At 40.6% G+C, this 17,769-nt stretch overlaps 1 protein-coding gene across 2 annotated transcripts in view; it reads left to right on the forward strand.

Moving 5' to 3' along the window:
- DCDC2 (doublecortin domain containing 2) overlaps positions 1 to 17,769 on the forward strand; it is a 158,027-nt gene that overhangs the window by 40,099 nt on the left and 100,159 nt on the right. The window contains exons 4-8 of one of the 2 annotated variants that reach the window (XM_067006670.1): positions 3,911 to 3,987; positions 4,120 to 4,251; positions 8,541 to 8,687; positions 11,008 to 11,062; positions 13,022 to 13,207. In XM_067006670.1, the coding sequence (XP_066862771.1) occupies positions 3,911 to 3,987; positions 4,120 to 4,251; positions 8,541 to 8,687; positions 11,008 to 11,062; positions 13,022 to 13,207 (597 nt within the window). The remainder of the gene's footprint in view (positions 1 to 3,910; positions 3,988 to 4,119; positions 4,252 to 8,540; positions 8,688 to 11,007; positions 11,063 to 13,021; positions 13,208 to 17,769) is intronic. The other variant, XM_059077586.2, reaches the window with a different exon arrangement.

Consider the following 17,769-nt stretch of genomic DNA (forward strand, 5'->3'; position numbering starts at 1 on the left):
TACAGCCTAATAAGAAAATGTATGTGTTTTAAAAATATATTCTAATTGATTATTATGTTTCCCATGTCTAAGCCACAGTGTCTCTAGATTAGCACCAAGTGACCAAGTGACCAACACTTAATCTCTGATAAGGGCTCTGGGAAAGCTCCCCTTATATGTAGTTGATTTCCTTAATTCTTTGGTGATTTAAGTTATTATTTAAAATACCCATTAGAAAAATGCATTTTTAATGAAAAATGGTACTTTTTCCCCTCAAAAGTCCTAATTGTTTTATACAATGGTCTTACATGTTTTTTTTCAATTCAAACATATTACTTGGATTATTTTTTCAAATTCTTTTATTAGTATATCTGGAAACAGACTGATTTAGTTATTTTAACTAAAATGACTCAAAGAAATATATATTTAGGATTAATCTTCAATTCAGCTGGTTAATCATGAACATTTGGAGAGTATTTTTGTCATACTGAATGAGGAAAACAACTTATTCAAGACAGATGGTTTAATTGAATTCAAGCAACAACTTACAGACTCAGAATAAAGTTATATAATTATTTCAAAAAACCATCCATTTGTGAATTTCTGTATATAATAACTATAGACATGTATGCGCTACATAAAAATAGCATATAGCAGGCAGCTCAACAGGAGTGTCCAAGTTATTTGTTTATCTAGTGTATTCACCTTCATCTTTAATTCAACAATCTAACAGGGTATTAAGCAATCAAGTTTGGAAGGAAAGACATCTGAAAAAATAACAATTGGTATGACGTATGTGCTCAGTACAGTTACTAGTTAATATTGAGGGTAACTACAAAGTAACGGTAAGGACAATAAATTAAAAACCAGATAAGTGAAATGTACGATATGTTAGATGATGGTAAGTGCTATTAAAAAAACCAAAAAGGCAGGGAAGGGCAACAGAGAACCAAGGATGTGGCAGAAGCTTTCAGTTCAGTGGCCAGGGAGTCAGTATTAAGAGATGCGGAGGATTTCACGAAGCAGATACTGTCAGCATAGACGCAGAATCAGAAAGGCCTGTCCTTCACACAGGCAAAGACTCGTTTGCAGTTAAACAAGCTAAGTCTTAAGAGGAAGCAAATCTGCCGGGAGAGGGATTTGAAGTCATCCAAGGTGCTGTCAACTACAACCCTGGCCACAAAACTTTATTCCTTGGAAATCGCATCTATTTTCTTCTGCTGTAGTATGAACTAAATAAATCAAGGGACCCTTGGGATCAGTCAAGAGTAAGCTTGCAATACATTCCATTAAACTGAAAAAAACTGCCTCTTCTTTATTTCAGCAAATTCTCAATTCTAATAATTTATTCTACAGAAATGCTTACATATTTATGCAAATAAATATTTATGAGGAAGTCTATCATGGCATTATTTGCAACAGCAAAATTGAGAAACAACCAACAGGATTGTCATTGAGGGACAGGTTAAATAAATTATGGCATATCCACGGTGTGGAATATACACAGCTATTACAAAGAATGAAGCAACCCTTACTGTAAATACCGGTATGGAACAAGTGCCATGGTAATTGTTAAATGAAAAAAGCAAGGTGCAGAAGAATGGGTACAGCAGGTTATCCCTATGTTTAAAAATTACATGTATAAAATGTCCACATAAGACAACGTATATATGTAGGTATAGGCTGCCTTTGAATGAATATTGCTAATTCTGGATGCAACTTTGTGGTTGGGGGACAGGAATGGGAAAGATTCTTCCTTTTCACTGTATGCCCCATTTTACCACTTGAATTTTGGTCAGGTGCATACATTATCTGTTAAACTTTTTTTTTTTTTTTAAAGTCAACATCACTGCAAATATTAGCTTAGGGCCAAGAATCTCTGGGTTTAAAATGCAAAAAAAAATTTATTGAGATAGATTAAAAATTTTTTATTCTAAATTAGAGTCTCTTTTAATTAAATTTCAATAAACATTTATTGTTCAACTAGCAGGCATTGCCAAATATTGTTTTAGGCACTGGAGAGTCAAGAAGAATTCTACCCCTTGTTCTTCTCAAAATGGCATAATTTGATTGAAGAGAGAGTCCCATACATTATTTAGGGTTAATATTTATCTCTAAAATAACTACCAACGTGCAAAGCAAATAGTGGTTCACGTGTATGGACAGCCCTACCCCTTAGTATGTGTGATTTGAGGCAAATTAATTAATTAAGCTCCAGTTTCTTCATTTGTAAAACGGGGTTAAATAGTAAGTACTTATTCAGGGCATAGTTCTGATGATTAAATGAGCATGTGAATTGCTCAGTATAGCGCTTGTCATTAAATATAGTGAAATAAATGTTGGCTATTTTTATTTATCAGTTCCCTTTGCTATTTTTATTAATCAGCTCCGTTTCAAATCAGGAAGGAAAAAAAAAAAAAAAAAACGCCCTAAAAAGAGAAGTGGGTTCATCAATACTATAGTAGCCGTAGCAGTTTGAGACAGAAAAGTAAAGAAGGGTGAACAGGGAAGGACTGGTGATGACTGAGCTGGGTGTTGATTAGCAAATGGAATTTCAGCAGGTGGAGGAAGGGGGAGGGCGTTTTGGGCAGAGGAGCGTGATGAGCAAAGGCATGGAAGAGGATTCAGGGTGTGTTTGGGGAATGGAGGAAGGTAGGCTGGTTTGACCTAAAGTCACAACTAGGGGCTGGGGAGGAAGGAGTGTTGGTGGGAGATGAGGGAACCGAGGAAGCAGTGGTTGGTCATGGGGGTCCTTGTAGGCCAAACTTAAGAGTTGGGATATATCTTTCAGCGGAAACCAGATAGCAGAAGACTGAGGAGAGGATAGTGTGGGAGGAGTTAGGAAGAGGGATGGTGAAGAGGAGAGAAAGGGCCGAAGGGTCAAGGGAGAAATTGAAGACACCAGATGGGGGTGAAGGGTCCTAGCTATTTAATGGAACCAGTAGAGGCAGCAGGGGATAAAATCAAGATGGGGGCTTGGCTTTGTAAAGGGATAAGGATCCTTCTCCTGAGACAGGCAGCCAAGGAGAAAAGTGGCGAAGACGTAGATGAAGTGGGTTATGGAGGGAAGGGAGGTTGAAAGCCTTCACGCCTGTTGGCCTTTATTTTCTTGAAGTGCGGAGGGAAATGATGTGCTGAGAGTGAGTGTGCCTGGAGTGTGGTTTTAGGATTTAGGATGAAAGGTAGGGATTTGGACAGTTCACTGTGGGAAATGTAAGAAGTAGTTGATTTGGGAGGGGGACAGGGTTGGCCGATGCCAAAGCCTTGTCTCAGGCCAAGGTGCCCGAGGGGCCATGTGGTTCTTGGTACAACAGCCTGGACCCTGGAAGCAAAAGGAGCCGGAAAGATGACCAGACCTACCCAGATGCAAGGGGCTCGGGAATGGAGGGTGGTGGTCAGAGTCTGGCTGGTGGATAGAGGAAGAAGTGAAGTCGAGAAAAGTTGATGAAGTCAGTCTCAAGCAAATAGGATGGGGTCACGTGCCTGGTGGGGACCCAGAAACTCTAGGCAGCAGGCGGGTGAGGAGAGATGACCAAACACTATGTTGTGGCTGGAGGGGGAGGACACTTGGGAGTTCAAGATTTTATAGGATTATTTTATTTTTGTTTTACAGAAGGTAATTGCTTAAAAAAGTTGCCTTAAAATTCTCCTAATAGCTCAACAGTTTCTGTTGTTGGCACAGATCGTGAACAGTATGCCCAGGGCTTAAGTGAAATTTTTCCTGAGAGCTCTGTTAAGGCAACATGCCATCGATAGAGGGTGAGCCCAGAGTGTTTATGTAAGTGGAAAAAAGCACAAGGTTTTAACAGAGGCAACACAGGTCTCAGCCGGTTCCCTGGAAACCTGTCATTTTTCCTCATAGGGGAAAAAAAAAGCACTCGGTGCTTTGTATTTCATAAGCTCGGTGATTTGTATTTCTTTGCTTTTGAAGGTGAAACCAGTCATCCACAGCAGGATCAATGTGTCATCTCGCTTTAGAAAACCACTTCTGGAACCCTGCGCTATCTTGTAAGTTGGAGCCCTTTACATTTTGAGTTAAAATTGATGTGGTGGTTTCCTTTTGGGTTGGGATTTATTTTGTAGTTTTAAAGGCATAACTGTGTCAAACAGTTTGGCTCACTGGCTTTGCTTTTTTTCCAGCTTGATTGCAAATGGAGACCTTATAAACCCAGCTTCTCGACTCCTCATCCCTAGAAAAGCCTTGAATCAGTGGGATCATGTACTACAAATGGTCACGGAAAAAATAACTCTGAGGAGTGGGGCTGTCCACAGGTATGTCAAAGTAATCTTGCAAGTGGATGGGTTTCAAAATTGCTGAGGATATTCCCAAGAGGCTCTGGAGTCACTGGTCTCTAGATTTGAATTTCAGCTCACCAGTTAGGCTCTATATGCCTCAGTTTCTCTGTCTGTAAAATGGGTATATAATTGTTCGTACCTTGTAGAGTTGTTTTAGGAAGGAGTTAATCTGCATAAAGAGCTTAGAACAGTACTTGGCACATAGTAACTTTTCAACAAATATTAACTGTTTATATTCTTTGGCACATAGAGCACATCAACAAATATTAACTATTTTTTTCTTTTGAATTACAGCAAGTAGGCAAGCATCAGCATTGTTTTATTTGAGAAGGACTTTTTTTTTTTTTTTGAGTGAGCCAGCTTCTTGACTCTTAATTAACTGTCCCTTTCTTTAGGAGATATTTATAATTATCTGATGGTCCAAATTATTTGCCTCAGGTAAAAAAATCAGACATCAGGGGGTATTAGTGGGTTTAGGAAGGAGGCAAGTTAGAGAGGATAATTAAGTGGGGTTGCCTAAACTTGAGAAATCAAAAACCTTTTTCTCAAATTCTAATATTTAAGTGAAGATTAAAATCATGGCTTTTGATTTGTGAAGCCTATGAAACTATACCTTGATGGAGGCTCACTTATTTATTGTCTCATAAGTGGGAGGGTTACAAATAATATAGACATGTACAGAGATTATATATAATATGTGACACACAAATATTTGAAATCCAATGAAGAGTTTTCTGGTAGTTATTCTTGAATATTATCCTCACCCAGTCTCTCTAACATACTCTACTGGTAGAGAACACTATAGACATATAGGGTAAAATAAGCTCTCAGATGGTTGTATGTTTTTTAGTTAAATGTGGGTACAGATTAATGTATGCATATTTACATATATTAGTATATATAGTTTCACAACCATTGTGATTTTAAATATAATTGTTTTAATTGAAAGTATAATACTTCACATGCATAAAAAATTCAAATAGGACAAAAATATAAATAAAAACTATTTATCCCACCTCAGGTTCCCCAGTCTTTCTTTCCAGTACTTTTCTGCATCATTGCAGGATGGAAACTGGAATTCATAGAAACACAAATGGGAACACACACACACATGAATAAATATGTAAATACACCTTGCTTTTTTCCCTGTAACAAAAAATCTTGGACAGTTTTCTTATTAGCACAAATTGGTCTATCTTATTATGTTTAACTACTACAAAATATTCCATTTTAATGGGCGTACCTTAATCTATTTAACAGTCTCCTCTTGATGGAAATTTCAGTCATTTTCAACTTTGCTATTACAGTATATATTTTTGTATCTAAGCAGAGTTTATTAAGAGATGAAAGTGTAGAAGTTGAATTGCTGTATCAAGTGGTGAATGCTATTAAATTTTGATAGATACTGCCAACTGCTTCCAGAGTCTGTACTAATTTACCAAAAGTGCATGAGAGGGCCTGTTTTTCATGCTCTCATCTATACTATAAAACTAACAAACATTTTGTCTTGGTAAAAGTAGCATTTCATTGTTTCTTGAATTTTATTTATTTAATATACTACAACAACAACATCACTGATCACTTCTTGTGTGGGAGTCATTATTCCAAGTGTTTTACATTTTTAACTTAATTAACTCAGCAACCTATGAGGTGACTAGTTCTATTATTCTCTTTTAATAGACATGAAACATGAGACATAGAGGGGGAAATTTACTTGCCCAAGATTATTCAGGTAATGAGTAGAAGGGCTGGAATTCAAACCTAGTAGGCAGTCTCCTCCAGAGCCTGTGCTGTTAACTACCAAACTAGTCTGTAAATAAATGCCATACATTTATCTCCCATTATATATGAATGAACATATTCATTACATATGAATATGAATATATATCTCTCATGGCCTTTGCACATTTATTTTATTGATTTATAGGGACTCTTTATATATTACAGAAATTAGCCCTTTCTCATATATGAGTTTTAAATATGTTTCCATATTTAAATATGTTTAAATATGTTTCCAATTTTTATTTTTTTTTCCAATTTGTATTTTTATAACTCTTTATGTTTCTTTTTGCACACAGATATGATGAATTTTGATGCAGTCAAATTTTCAATCTTTCATTATGATCATTAGGTTCTATGATTAGCTTAGGTCTTCTTCACTCTGAGATTATAAAAATATTCTCCCATGTTTTCGTCTTTCAACTTTTAAATTTCATTTAAACCTTTGATCCTTTTGGATTTCATTTTGGCATCAGGAGTAAAGGCAGATCTCAACAGTTATACACTGATTTTTTTAAAAAAGATATATAGTTTTGTCTTTTGATACATACATAGATGTAAACCCACTCAATAAATAATATGAAGCACACAAAGATACATACACACAATTGCATGCCCAGATACACCCATTCATACATATATTGATACGAACAAATTGATACATAGAAATAAAATATATTCCAGAACAAATACGGAAATGAGAATATAGTTATATGTCCCCTGAACACCTGAATACTTGGAGAGGCTTAATTCTTACTGTAATGCCAGACATGAATGAGGTTTGGTTGCCGCTCACTTGGGACACGCCTACCCTCCCTTAACAGAACAGGACTGGGAGGGCTGGACCCTCCCTATGCATCAGTATACATATCAGAAGCATCCCACACAAATTGGTTCAACTCCTTGTTTATGATTCTTGTGTTTTGTAGCAAAGTAAGAAAGCAGGTCAACAAGAGTCATATAAAAAAGGCTAAAATCACAGGCTACAATTTATTCAGTGTCTTTTACCTACCTGTTGAGGAAACCAGTCACATTTTGGCTGTTTCCAGAGTCACAGCTTTGCTGCCTTTTAATTTCTAGCTGTAAAAGTTAACTCCTGATTCAGATATTCCTATTTTGAAGGAAGATGAAAGAAGAAGAATATCTGGATCTAGGCCAGTGGTTCTCAACCAGGGCAATTTTGCCACTAGGGGATGCTTGCAGTGTCCGGAGTCATAGGGAATAGGGGCAGCTATCATCTACCGTCTAGTGGGTAGAGGCCAAAGGTGCTGTTGACATCTTACAATTCCCAGGACAGCCTCCCCACCTCTCCTACAATTATCAGGTCCAAAATGTCCATAAAGTTCAGCAACCCTGGTGTAGGTCAAGGCAGGAAATCCAGATATCTGGGTTGAGTGTTGGTATTTAGACTTTGAGGGATAGAATTACATTATAAAGAAAGACTTTAGCATCTTTATACTAACTCAGTGCTAACACATTTTAGGGGGTTTGGTGGCTGTTTTTGTTTTACATCTTGACTCCATATGATATGGCCATTTACATAATCGGTAAACAAGTAGGTCAATGGCAACTATCACTGCCCTTAATTATATAAGAAGTCTGGGAATCTTAAAAGTTATTATCTTAAAACCCTTCTAGTTACTAACTCTTGTTTATCACCTTCAAAAACATGCATTGTCTTTGTGGTGTAGTTTTCTAATAGTCTGTTTTTTCTTGTTCTTTAAACAAGTTCTGTGGACACTTTAAATCGTCTAGCAAAGTTATCACTGTTCTTTTAATAAGTAACATATTGTAGTTTGCAGCAGCAGTTTTACAGTAAAGGGAAGTTCTTGTGAAATCCCTTGATTCTGGGAAGATGAGGGAAGGCAAAAGAAAAAAGAAAGGAAGCATGAACGCTATGCAGTTCTGCATCATTAATACTAGCAATGGGTTCTTTTACCTCCTGCCCTCTCACCACTTGTTTTCTGACCCAGTTCTGTGTGCTTGGATGTAAACTTTTGGCTGAGGGCTGCTCTTGCATGGAATGCAGTAAGGGGCTTGTCAACCTGACCAATGCATTAAGAAAATTAATTTTAAAGGTGCTCACAGAATATAAGTAGAAGAATCAAACTTCAGTGGAAGCCGAGCTTCATTTAAAGCATGACGTTCTCTACAAGTTAATTCTTTCCCTCTAAAATCTAAATAGGGCAGCAATGAAATAAATAAATAAATAAATAAATAAATAAATAGGGCAGCAATAGGGGATCATTATGTTAGATTGTCAGGTTTCTTCGGATGAAACACTGTACAGCTAGAGAGTAACTGCATCTGCATGATAGCAATGGCATTTAGCTGAGTCTAATGACTTTGAAGCATTTTGAATTCAGTAATTAGCATAGTAACGAATGAGCCAACTTAAGAACAGAGTTTTTAATTGACTCTGTGATTTTAAGCAGTTCTTGCAATGCTTGTTAAAATTTTAATCGCTGGCATTCATATTTTGGCAGACTTTATACTTTAGAAGGAAAACTGATTGAGAGTGGGGCAGAGTTGGAGAATGGGCAGTTTTACGTGGCTGTCGGCAGAGATAAGTTTAAGAAATTGCCTTACAGTGGATTACTTTTTGACAAGTCAACAATGAGAAGGTCTTACGGGTAAGTTTGCATCCTCATTCACTTCTCACATTTTAATTATCACTTGAAATAGCATTGAGTCTTATGCTGACCACTGGTCTATTTTATAGAATCTTGTTTATCAGTTAAAATGGAAAGCACGTATGAAACAAATAGATGGGTGTTTATTTTGCCGTGATTGGAGATTGAGAACTATTGCATGAAAATATAATTTTGAGGAATCCATGATAGACTATATAGTATTTTTTTTTACCATTCACTTACGAATTTATAATAAAGACATTTTTGTGAAAAAGATACAGGGCAGGGGCTTCCCTGGTGGCGCAGTGGTTGAGAGTCCGCCTGCCGATGCAGGAGACACGGGTTCGTGCCCTGGTCCGGGAGGATCCCACATGCCGCGGAGCAACTAGGCCCGTGAGCCATGGCCGCTGAGCCTGTGCGTCCGGAGCCTGTGCTCCGCAACGGGAGAGGCCACAACAGTGAGAGGCCCGCATACCGCAAAAAAAAAAAAAAAAAAAAAAAAAAAAAAAAAAAAAGATACAGGGCAGTGAGCTTCTAAACAGCATACGTTATTAGAAGTTTTAATAGCATCTTAACTGGTTAGCTAGACCGAATAACTTACCAGTTGGTGCGTAGAGAAACTTCTAAAGGTGATTAAAAATGAATATTTTCTACTTAAAAAAATAAAAACAGTAAAATATAAAAATGATATAGTTCCTTTTGTACAAATAAGTAGAACGGCTGGGTGTGTAATTATTACATGCAGAATTTTAAAGATTACACTTTTAACTACACACAGTGCACAGCGGACCATATGACACCTCTATGAGATGTCATATATTTGTGAAAAATGCCTTATTTCAGCCCAGTGGATGGACGCCGAGGCATGCATTTTCATGAAGAGCCCCAGCCCTGGATGCAGGGACTGTTTGGCTTGCTCATGTGCCCTGCAATCCATCTCTGCTGCTTTTCTGTGTCCACTTTGCTAGAAAACTGACTTTTTGTAGTTGTCCTCTGCTAGGGTGGGTGATTTGTGGCAGAGATTGAGCAGAATGTCACCAATTTGTTCTCCATTAATTTGCAATCTGTGTAGCTTGATGGAGAGGCTAGCCAAGGGTTTCATAAGTAATAGATGAAATGGAATTTCAAGGGTGGTGTTTGAAGTATGCAGGCAGACTTACTGCTTAACCATCCTTACCCATCCATGAAATCAAATCCTTCACAACCTTTGCTAAACAATACTGGGTTAGGCTGCTGGGTGTCGCAGTACACACTGCAGTAAGAGCTTGTACTTGAAGGCAGTGAGAAAACTAGCTCATGGTGGCCTTTCTCAGGTTAGTAAGATTTACCTTTATCGCTGTGGCCTCCTTATTTTCAGAGAGGGTTAGGTTTCAAGATGGGTTGGGTTTCAAGATGGATCTTTTCCTATAATAGAAACACCTGGGAAATAACTTACTCTTAGAGCTGAAGAGATTTTTTTTTACTTTTTGGTGAGAATGACTGGTTTAGAAACTCCCTGAATAGACATGCCAGTGTATTACTATTCTATGCTTCTATCAGAGGTAGACATTATAGACATGATAAAAACTATGGAAATTTATAGTTTTAAATGCCATCTGGCAAAATCATCACTCGGCTTGGGAAATGATTTTTTGAAATGCAAATAGAAAATTTAGAGGTCTGATTTTAAATGCTATGAAAAAATTTAAGACAGTACTAAATTTATTTGTAAGCATCAATTAAAATACTATACAAGAGGGACTTCCCTGGTGGCGCAGTGGTTAAGACTCCATCTGCCAAGACAGGGGACACAGGTTCGAGCCCTGGTCCAGGAAGATCCCACGTGCCTTGGAGCAACTAAGCCCGTGTACCACAACTACTGAGTTTGCACTCTAGAGCCCTCGAGCCACAATTTCTGAGCCCGCGAGCCACAACTACTGAAGCCCGTGTGCCTAGAGCTGGTGCTTCTCAACAAGAGAAGCCACCACAATGAGAGGCCCTCGCACCGCAACGAAGAGTAGCCCCTGCTCACTGCAACTAGAGAAAGCCCGTGTGCAGCAGCGCAGACCCAACACGGCCAAAAATAAATAAATAAATAAATAATAAGTTTATATGAAAAATACTATACAAGAAAACATTAAAGGTCTTTTGGAGTGGAATTTGGAAATGTTATGGTGGTCTTTGTGAAACTGGGAAAGTCTATGGGACTTTTTGTGAAATACTGATGTCAGTAAGTAGTTGAGTTCCATGTCAGGATGACAAATTGAGATGACGATTATCTTGCCTTATATATTATTTGTGAATAATGCTCAGATTTCTAAATTGCAATTTGTTTCCGCAGTCAGAAAGCCTCTTCACTACCTCCTATTGTAGGATCCAGAAAGTCTAAAGGGAGTGTAAGTATCAGATGCTTTACTCATTAATGTTCTATATTTCTGTGTGATACAGAGAGACTGTGCTTTGGGTTTCAATTAAATTCGAAGAACTGAAACTTAGCCACCTTGTGGTATATAAGCAATTATGTGAAACAACACTAGAACATTAATGTTGCAGCTAAGTTTCTAAAGGAGAGCTAACATTTAAAAAATACGGATTTCCAAATATCTTTTTCCCAATATACAGACCTGATAAAATGTATAGCATGGTTGAAATCTAGACAGTGACACACGAATGAGAAGAAATGCTGTATTAGGTCACACCAGTGGTCTGCCCAGTCTTGTTTTCTGTCACTGACCAAGACTGAAAAGAAAGTTTTTGTAACAGAATAGTAATCCTCAGTTATGTTCCTTTAAAAGATTGAGAATCATTCCAAATATTTAGCTCCTTATCAGAATCGTTTCCATCCATCATTCATTCATTCATTTGTTAATTCAGCAAATGTCTACTAAATACCCATTTCATGGGAACTGTGACAAGTATTTAGTAGGTAACTTCTTAACCTATTTGTATTTTTTGTCTGTACCCCCTCATGGAGATGAGTTTCATGTCATGCTGGAGTATTGCTTTGACAGGTCTTCTTGGCTGAAACTTCTCTTTCTACTCTTTTAGTTGAACTTCCTGACCTGTAGGGGTCAGAATTGATCTGACATTTCCCCTTTCTGAATTAAATAAGCAAAACGCTTATACTGGTGTTTTGTAAAATAAGTGGCTGCTGGACAATGATGCTGTCTCCTGATGATGATTTAGATATTTCTTCCCCTCCCCCCTTTCTGTAATATCATGTGAAATTCTTGAAAAAGAAAAATAATTTTGTGTGACGAAATAGTGCTGATCTCAGTATAACAAACAGACATACCCACTCATTCGCTGTAACTATTGCACTATTTATGACAAAGCTCTTGCCCTCAAGAAACTTACAGTCTAATTGAAATAGAGAAAATGGTTTGAAAAGGTAATTAACAAGCTAAAGCTAAATATAAAAAATGTGCTGAGATAGCTATATAGAAGGAATGAGACAAAAGGAATCAATGTGCATTGGCCAAAGTACATGGAGGAAGTTGAATTTGAACTGTGCCTTTTTTTTTTTTTTTTTTTTGCGGTACGCGGGCCTCTCACTGTTGTGGCCTCTCCCGTTGCGGGGCACAGGCTCCGGACGCGCAGGCTCAGAGGCCATGGCTCACGGGCCCAGCCGCTCCGCGGCATGTGGGATCTTCCCGGACCGGGGCACCAACCCGTGTCCCCCGCATCGGCAGGCGGACTCTCCACCACTGCGCCACCAGGGAAGCCCTGAGCTGTGCCTTTGAGGACTGTTTAAGATTCAGGTGAAGGTTAGTGAGAGGAAAGGGAGATAGAAAGGACAGTGTGAAGAAAGGAGCAGAGATGAGCACATGGAGAAACAATAATTTTGGCTGATATTTAGGGAACACTCGAGGGTTCAACACCATGCCAAGGTCTTTACATATGTGATTTATTTAACCCCCATGAGGCAGGTACTGCTGTTATTGAATTTTAAAACGAGAAAAGGAAACACAGATAGTAGAAGTAGCATCTCCAAAGACTCCATTGAGTTAATGGAGGGGAAGGATTGAGTCTAGATGGCCCGCTCGGAGGGAGCTAATGCTTTTGACCCCAGGGGGACAGTGAGTCCCTCAGGCCAGCCGGAACAGAGGGCCCCTCATGGTGTGGAGGCTGACATGCCTCACTTGGTAGGTGGTGGCCGTTTTAGATGACCTCGAATGTCAAAATGTAAAGTTTAGTCTTTAGCCTTGAGTTAAGGAAAGGCCTTGAAGGCTTCAGAGAAGTGAGAATGTTGATCCAAGTCCAATCTAGAAAGGGCAGATCTTTTTTCCTTTTTTTTTTTTTTTTTTTTTTTTCGGTATGCGAGCCTCTCACTGCTGTGGCCTCTCCCGTTGCAGAGCACAGGCTCCGGACGCGCAGGCTCAGCAGCCATGGCTCACGGGCCCAGCCGCTCCGCGGCACGTGGGATCTTCCCAGACCGGGGCACGAACCCATGTCCCCTCCATCGGCAGGCGGACTCTCAACCACTGCGCCACCAGGGAAGCCCAAGGCCAGATCTTTTATGTGGAGAAAACCTTAACATGGTGAGAGGCCATCGAAAAGCAACTTCCATAACCTTGGTGTAAGGTGGTAAGAGCCTAGACCAGGTAGGTGGTGTGGGGGCAGCAGTAGGTGATTATTGCTCATGAGGAAACAAAGGACTTGTTAGGTGATTGGATACAGGGGATTAATGGAGCAGCTGGAGCCAAAGATAACTGCAAGTTTCTGAAGCTTGGATGCCCGAGAAAATGGTGGTACTATGGCTAAGAAGAGGGCAACTGGAGGAAAGAGTGACCTGCTTACTTTCCAGTGCATTGAGTTGTGATATCATGGAATCTAGTTGAAAACTGTTCAGCTGGTAGTTGTAAATGGCAGAGGCTGAGGACATCAGATGTTGATTGGCAAGTTCATCCACAGGATGGTCACGGTGGAAGAAGAGAGACGTGTCGCGGTGGGGGTCTTTCCTCGCACCCAGCGCAGCCTGGCAGGGAGCAGCGTTGTTCACGCTGTTGAGTGAGAGGATGGGGGAGTGAGAGCTCAGAGGGAGAGAGACAGACAGACAGACCCCCAGAGAGACAGAGCAGTGAGAACCACAGAGGACCCAAATCTTCATGCGTGTGGAGAGCAAGGGGAGAGAGAGAATTCCAGTAACTGAAAACTATGTTTTAGCCACTATAAAGCTAAAGAAAACCCAGGAATTTAGGGTTTGGGAATTTTGTCCTCTTGCTCTTCTTCAGGACTTTGGAGTGGATTCTCTTCCACGTACCATGCGCACATGAGCTCATTAACTCTCATAGTACAGCTGGAAAGGTGATGGTTAAACAGAGACCAAGTGTAGTTGAATAACTGACCTAGGTCATAGGGAAAGTTCATGTCAGAACCAAGATCAGGACTCAGCTCTTCACATTCACAATTACTGAACTTCAGGATTAGGTGCTTACTCTTCTGAAATTTAGAATGTCTGATTTTTTATTAAAAATGTGTAATGTGTTTCCCATTTAAAAATTCATACACAGGAAGCACATACATGCCTCTTTCTTGCTCACTTGTTTGGAAGATCTGTGCTGTGAATACTGGGTCATCTAATGATGACTGGTGAAGTCTTCTGTGTGTCTGGCATGGAACTAAGCACCAGGGAGATGGTACTGAGCAAAAAGACACAACACTCTCTCTTAGCCCTGGCTTACTCAGGGAGACAAGGGTTACGTAGGCGATGCCACAAAGCAATATGTAATTACAAAGTGTGACTAAAATGAAGGAAAAGTATAGAACAATACGCAAGAAGATAAAAGGAGAACTTAGGTATGTGTGTCAGGAAAAGACCTCTTTGAGGAAGTGGCCTTTGAAGACTCCAAGTTATATTTTGAGATGAATTTCCATCTCATACACAGCAAAGGCTCAAAATTATATTGCCATGCTATGACTTAGAAAAATACATTGATAGCAGAGTCTACCTCTCTTTCCACAATGCTCCCTAAGTATTCTATAGATTTATCCATCCATACATCTGCTCGTCCAGCCATCCATCCAATGTGTGTTTAGTGAGCACTTATTGAGTGCCAGGAATTGCTCCAAGCAAGGTTTCAGACCTCAAGGAACTTTTGTTCTAGTGTCTGTATCTGTGTGGGAGTAGGGAGGGTCCAGAATGGGGGTAGACAGACTATCAATCTCTAAACGAATATCGGGACTTCCCTGGTGGTCCAGTGGTAAAGAATCCACCTTCCAATGCAGGGGACGTGGGTTCGATCCCTGATCGGGGAACTAGGATCCCGCATGCCACGGGGCAACCAAGCCGGCACGCCACAACTACTGAGCTTGCGCGCCTCAACTAGAGCCCGTGTGCCGCAAACTGCAGAGCCCATGTGCCCTGGGGCCCGGGCGCCACAACTAGAGAAGAGAAAACCCCGCATGCCACAACTAGGGAGAAGCCTGCAGGCCGCAACAAAGAGCCCACATGCCGCAACAAAAGATCACGCGTGCCTCAATGAAGATCCTGTGAGCTGCAACTAAGACCTGACACAGGCAAAAATAAATAAAATAAATAAATAATACACAAATATATAAACAATTTCAGATGGTGATAAGTGCTATGAGGACAATACAATGTGGGCACTAATTAGGACACTAATTGATATAAGATTCTCTGAGATTGGGACCTTAATTATGTAAAGGAACCTGTCATACAAGGTGGGTACAGGAGAAACAGTCACAAGGGCCCTTGGTAAAGAGCTTGGCGTAAAAGAGTGGGGCAGAAAGAAGGCTAGAGTGGTCTGCGATTAAATTGGAGGGGCGGGCAGGGCCCGATCACGTAGGCCATGCATGGAGTCTGGGTGTTATTCCTTACCAGGACACCGTTTGAGGGATACAAGTAGAGAGTGGTATCACTTGATTTGCAGTTTTAAAGGATCATTCTGGATGTGTTGTCTACAGAGAAGGGGGGGCGGGGCAAGAACAGAAACAGGAGGCAGTGGGACGGCTGGCATCCAGGTGAGTGACGCAGGTGACTTGGACAGGAGGCGGCAGGGCAGAGGGACACCTATCCTACTTCTTCTTGGAGCATATTGTAACTGCTGTCACTGATAGACCCGTTCATCTAATAGCCGTTTATTGAGTTCATATTATGTCCTGAGCACTGTTTTAGTGCTTGTGGGGAAGGGGAGGCAGAGATTCCAGAGAAAACTGTAAATGTATGAAGCTTCCATTCTGGAGGGGAAAAAGACAAACAAATACACGTGTGATATTAATCAGGGATAAGCTTGAAGAGAAATGCGTGAGGATATATGGAAAGAGAAAGTGAGAGAGGGTGCAGTATCCTTTGGGTGGCCAGGGTGAGCCTCCTTTAGGAGGTTGTATTCAGCCGAGGGGAGTAACCCGCCTGGCACACAGTAGGTTCTCAGGTAACCCGTCTAGTGGATGTGTGAGTGAGTGCTGTGAGCCGCACAGAGAGAATATTCTATGTCAGGCGTTCCAAAAGCACGAACTTGGTTTTTAAGAGAAGGAGCAGTTTGCTCCTTTCCTTTAATTAATTGGTTCCCTGGAGAATGTGCGCGTTTTTAAGATCGTTAACCGCCTGGCACTGAGTGGGGCTGTGAGTGTATGGGACTGTGGACGAGCAGGCGTAAGACTTTCGAAACTACTGTCCCATCAAAGGGAAGGCATCCCCGAACTCGGGATGCAAATCAAAGGGGACACAGAACTGGATTTTCAGGAAATCATTTCTCCACACCGCCTTCTAGGAATGGCTGTATTGCAGCATGAAGGAGAGTGTGGGTGGGGGCCTGATAGAACTTCAAGAAAAAAAAGAGAGAGAGAGGGGGGGGGTGGGGGGAGAGAGAGAGAGAGAGAGAGAAAGCTGCCATAGTCTGCACAGAGGACCCTGCTGTGCAGGGGTGATGTGTCCGCGAGGCCCCACCCTTGTGGTAGGGAGTGTGGGTAACAGGGCTGGGGGGTTCCGGGGGTCCACCAGACCCTTTCAAAACAGCCAGGGAACGCCAGAAGTTGCCCCTGTTCAGACCGGGGAGTCACAGAAATGAGCACATGGAGAATAATTTTACCTTGTGATTCTAGCCTTGAAAACAAAAGGAAGATAGAAGTGAATCCTCTGAAGTCCTATGAAGTTTGAAAAAGTAACCCACCGGTGGGAGGCTGTTCTCTAGCTGTGAGGTCTCACCACACAGGATCCGAGCACCCTCTAGTGGAAGAGATGTAAAATCAGGGACGTATTTGAAGGAGCCAAAGACGACGTTAAATTGTCTTTAGTTGTCCTTATCACCATGTGGCTGATGTATCTTGTGATCAGCAATTTACAGGTTCACATAGTGTAATTGCTAAGGTTTTGGAAAGAAAACGGCATGCTGAAAGTCACGGCGGAGCAAGGTCAATTCCAAATGCTTCCCAAATTCCATTTTGCCTTTTGGGAAACGGAGTCCAATTTGGATAAAAGGGTTTCTCACACTTCCCATCCCTATATGCACAGTGAGAGAAATGCCAGCCTAAGTCTGGGTCTGGTCCCCTGCTCAGAAGGTCTCCTGGGTGCATCGCTGAAGTACACACACTGTGAAGGCTCTATGTGTGGCAAATCCCTCACAAAATTATTTTAAACTTGATGCTTTATGGCCCGTATGTCTTTGACACGTGTTCATGGGGGCTGAAAATGAGTCTACCTCGGTAATGAAAGAAGCCTGAGTTGATTGGATCTTGTTGCAAAGAGCCTAGGGAATTACTGAAAAAAAATCCCAGTTTCAGTAGAGTGAGGGGTGATCAAAGGGCTCTTTTTAGTTTTTTGTTTGTTTGGGCCGGAGGTTTGCTATTCCTATCAGATATTTTGGTATGTGTGTGAGGCAAAGGCAGGACAGTGGTTGAAGTGTCACATGGGGTCTGATTTTTGAATGGGACACGCTGTAAAATTTGGCTGCTTCTTGATTTCTTCCACTTTGGGGAAAAGTCATAATCTATTACTTCCAGGTAGCTTTTTTAGGGAACCATTCTATATAATAGCTGTTTCTAGTGTCTTGGGTATTAGGAAGGTTCAGTGTAGCAGAAAAATCAGACCTGGGTAACCTTGAGAAAGTTAATTCCTTTATCTGTAAAATAGTGATAATAATAC

This window comes from Kogia breviceps, chromosome 10 (assembly GCF_026419965.1).
Source record: "Kogia breviceps isolate mKogBre1 chromosome 10, mKogBre1 haplotype 1, whole genome shotgun sequence".
Classification (NCBI taxonomy): Eukaryota; Metazoa; Chordata; class Mammalia; order Artiodactyla; family Physeteridae; genus Kogia; species Kogia breviceps.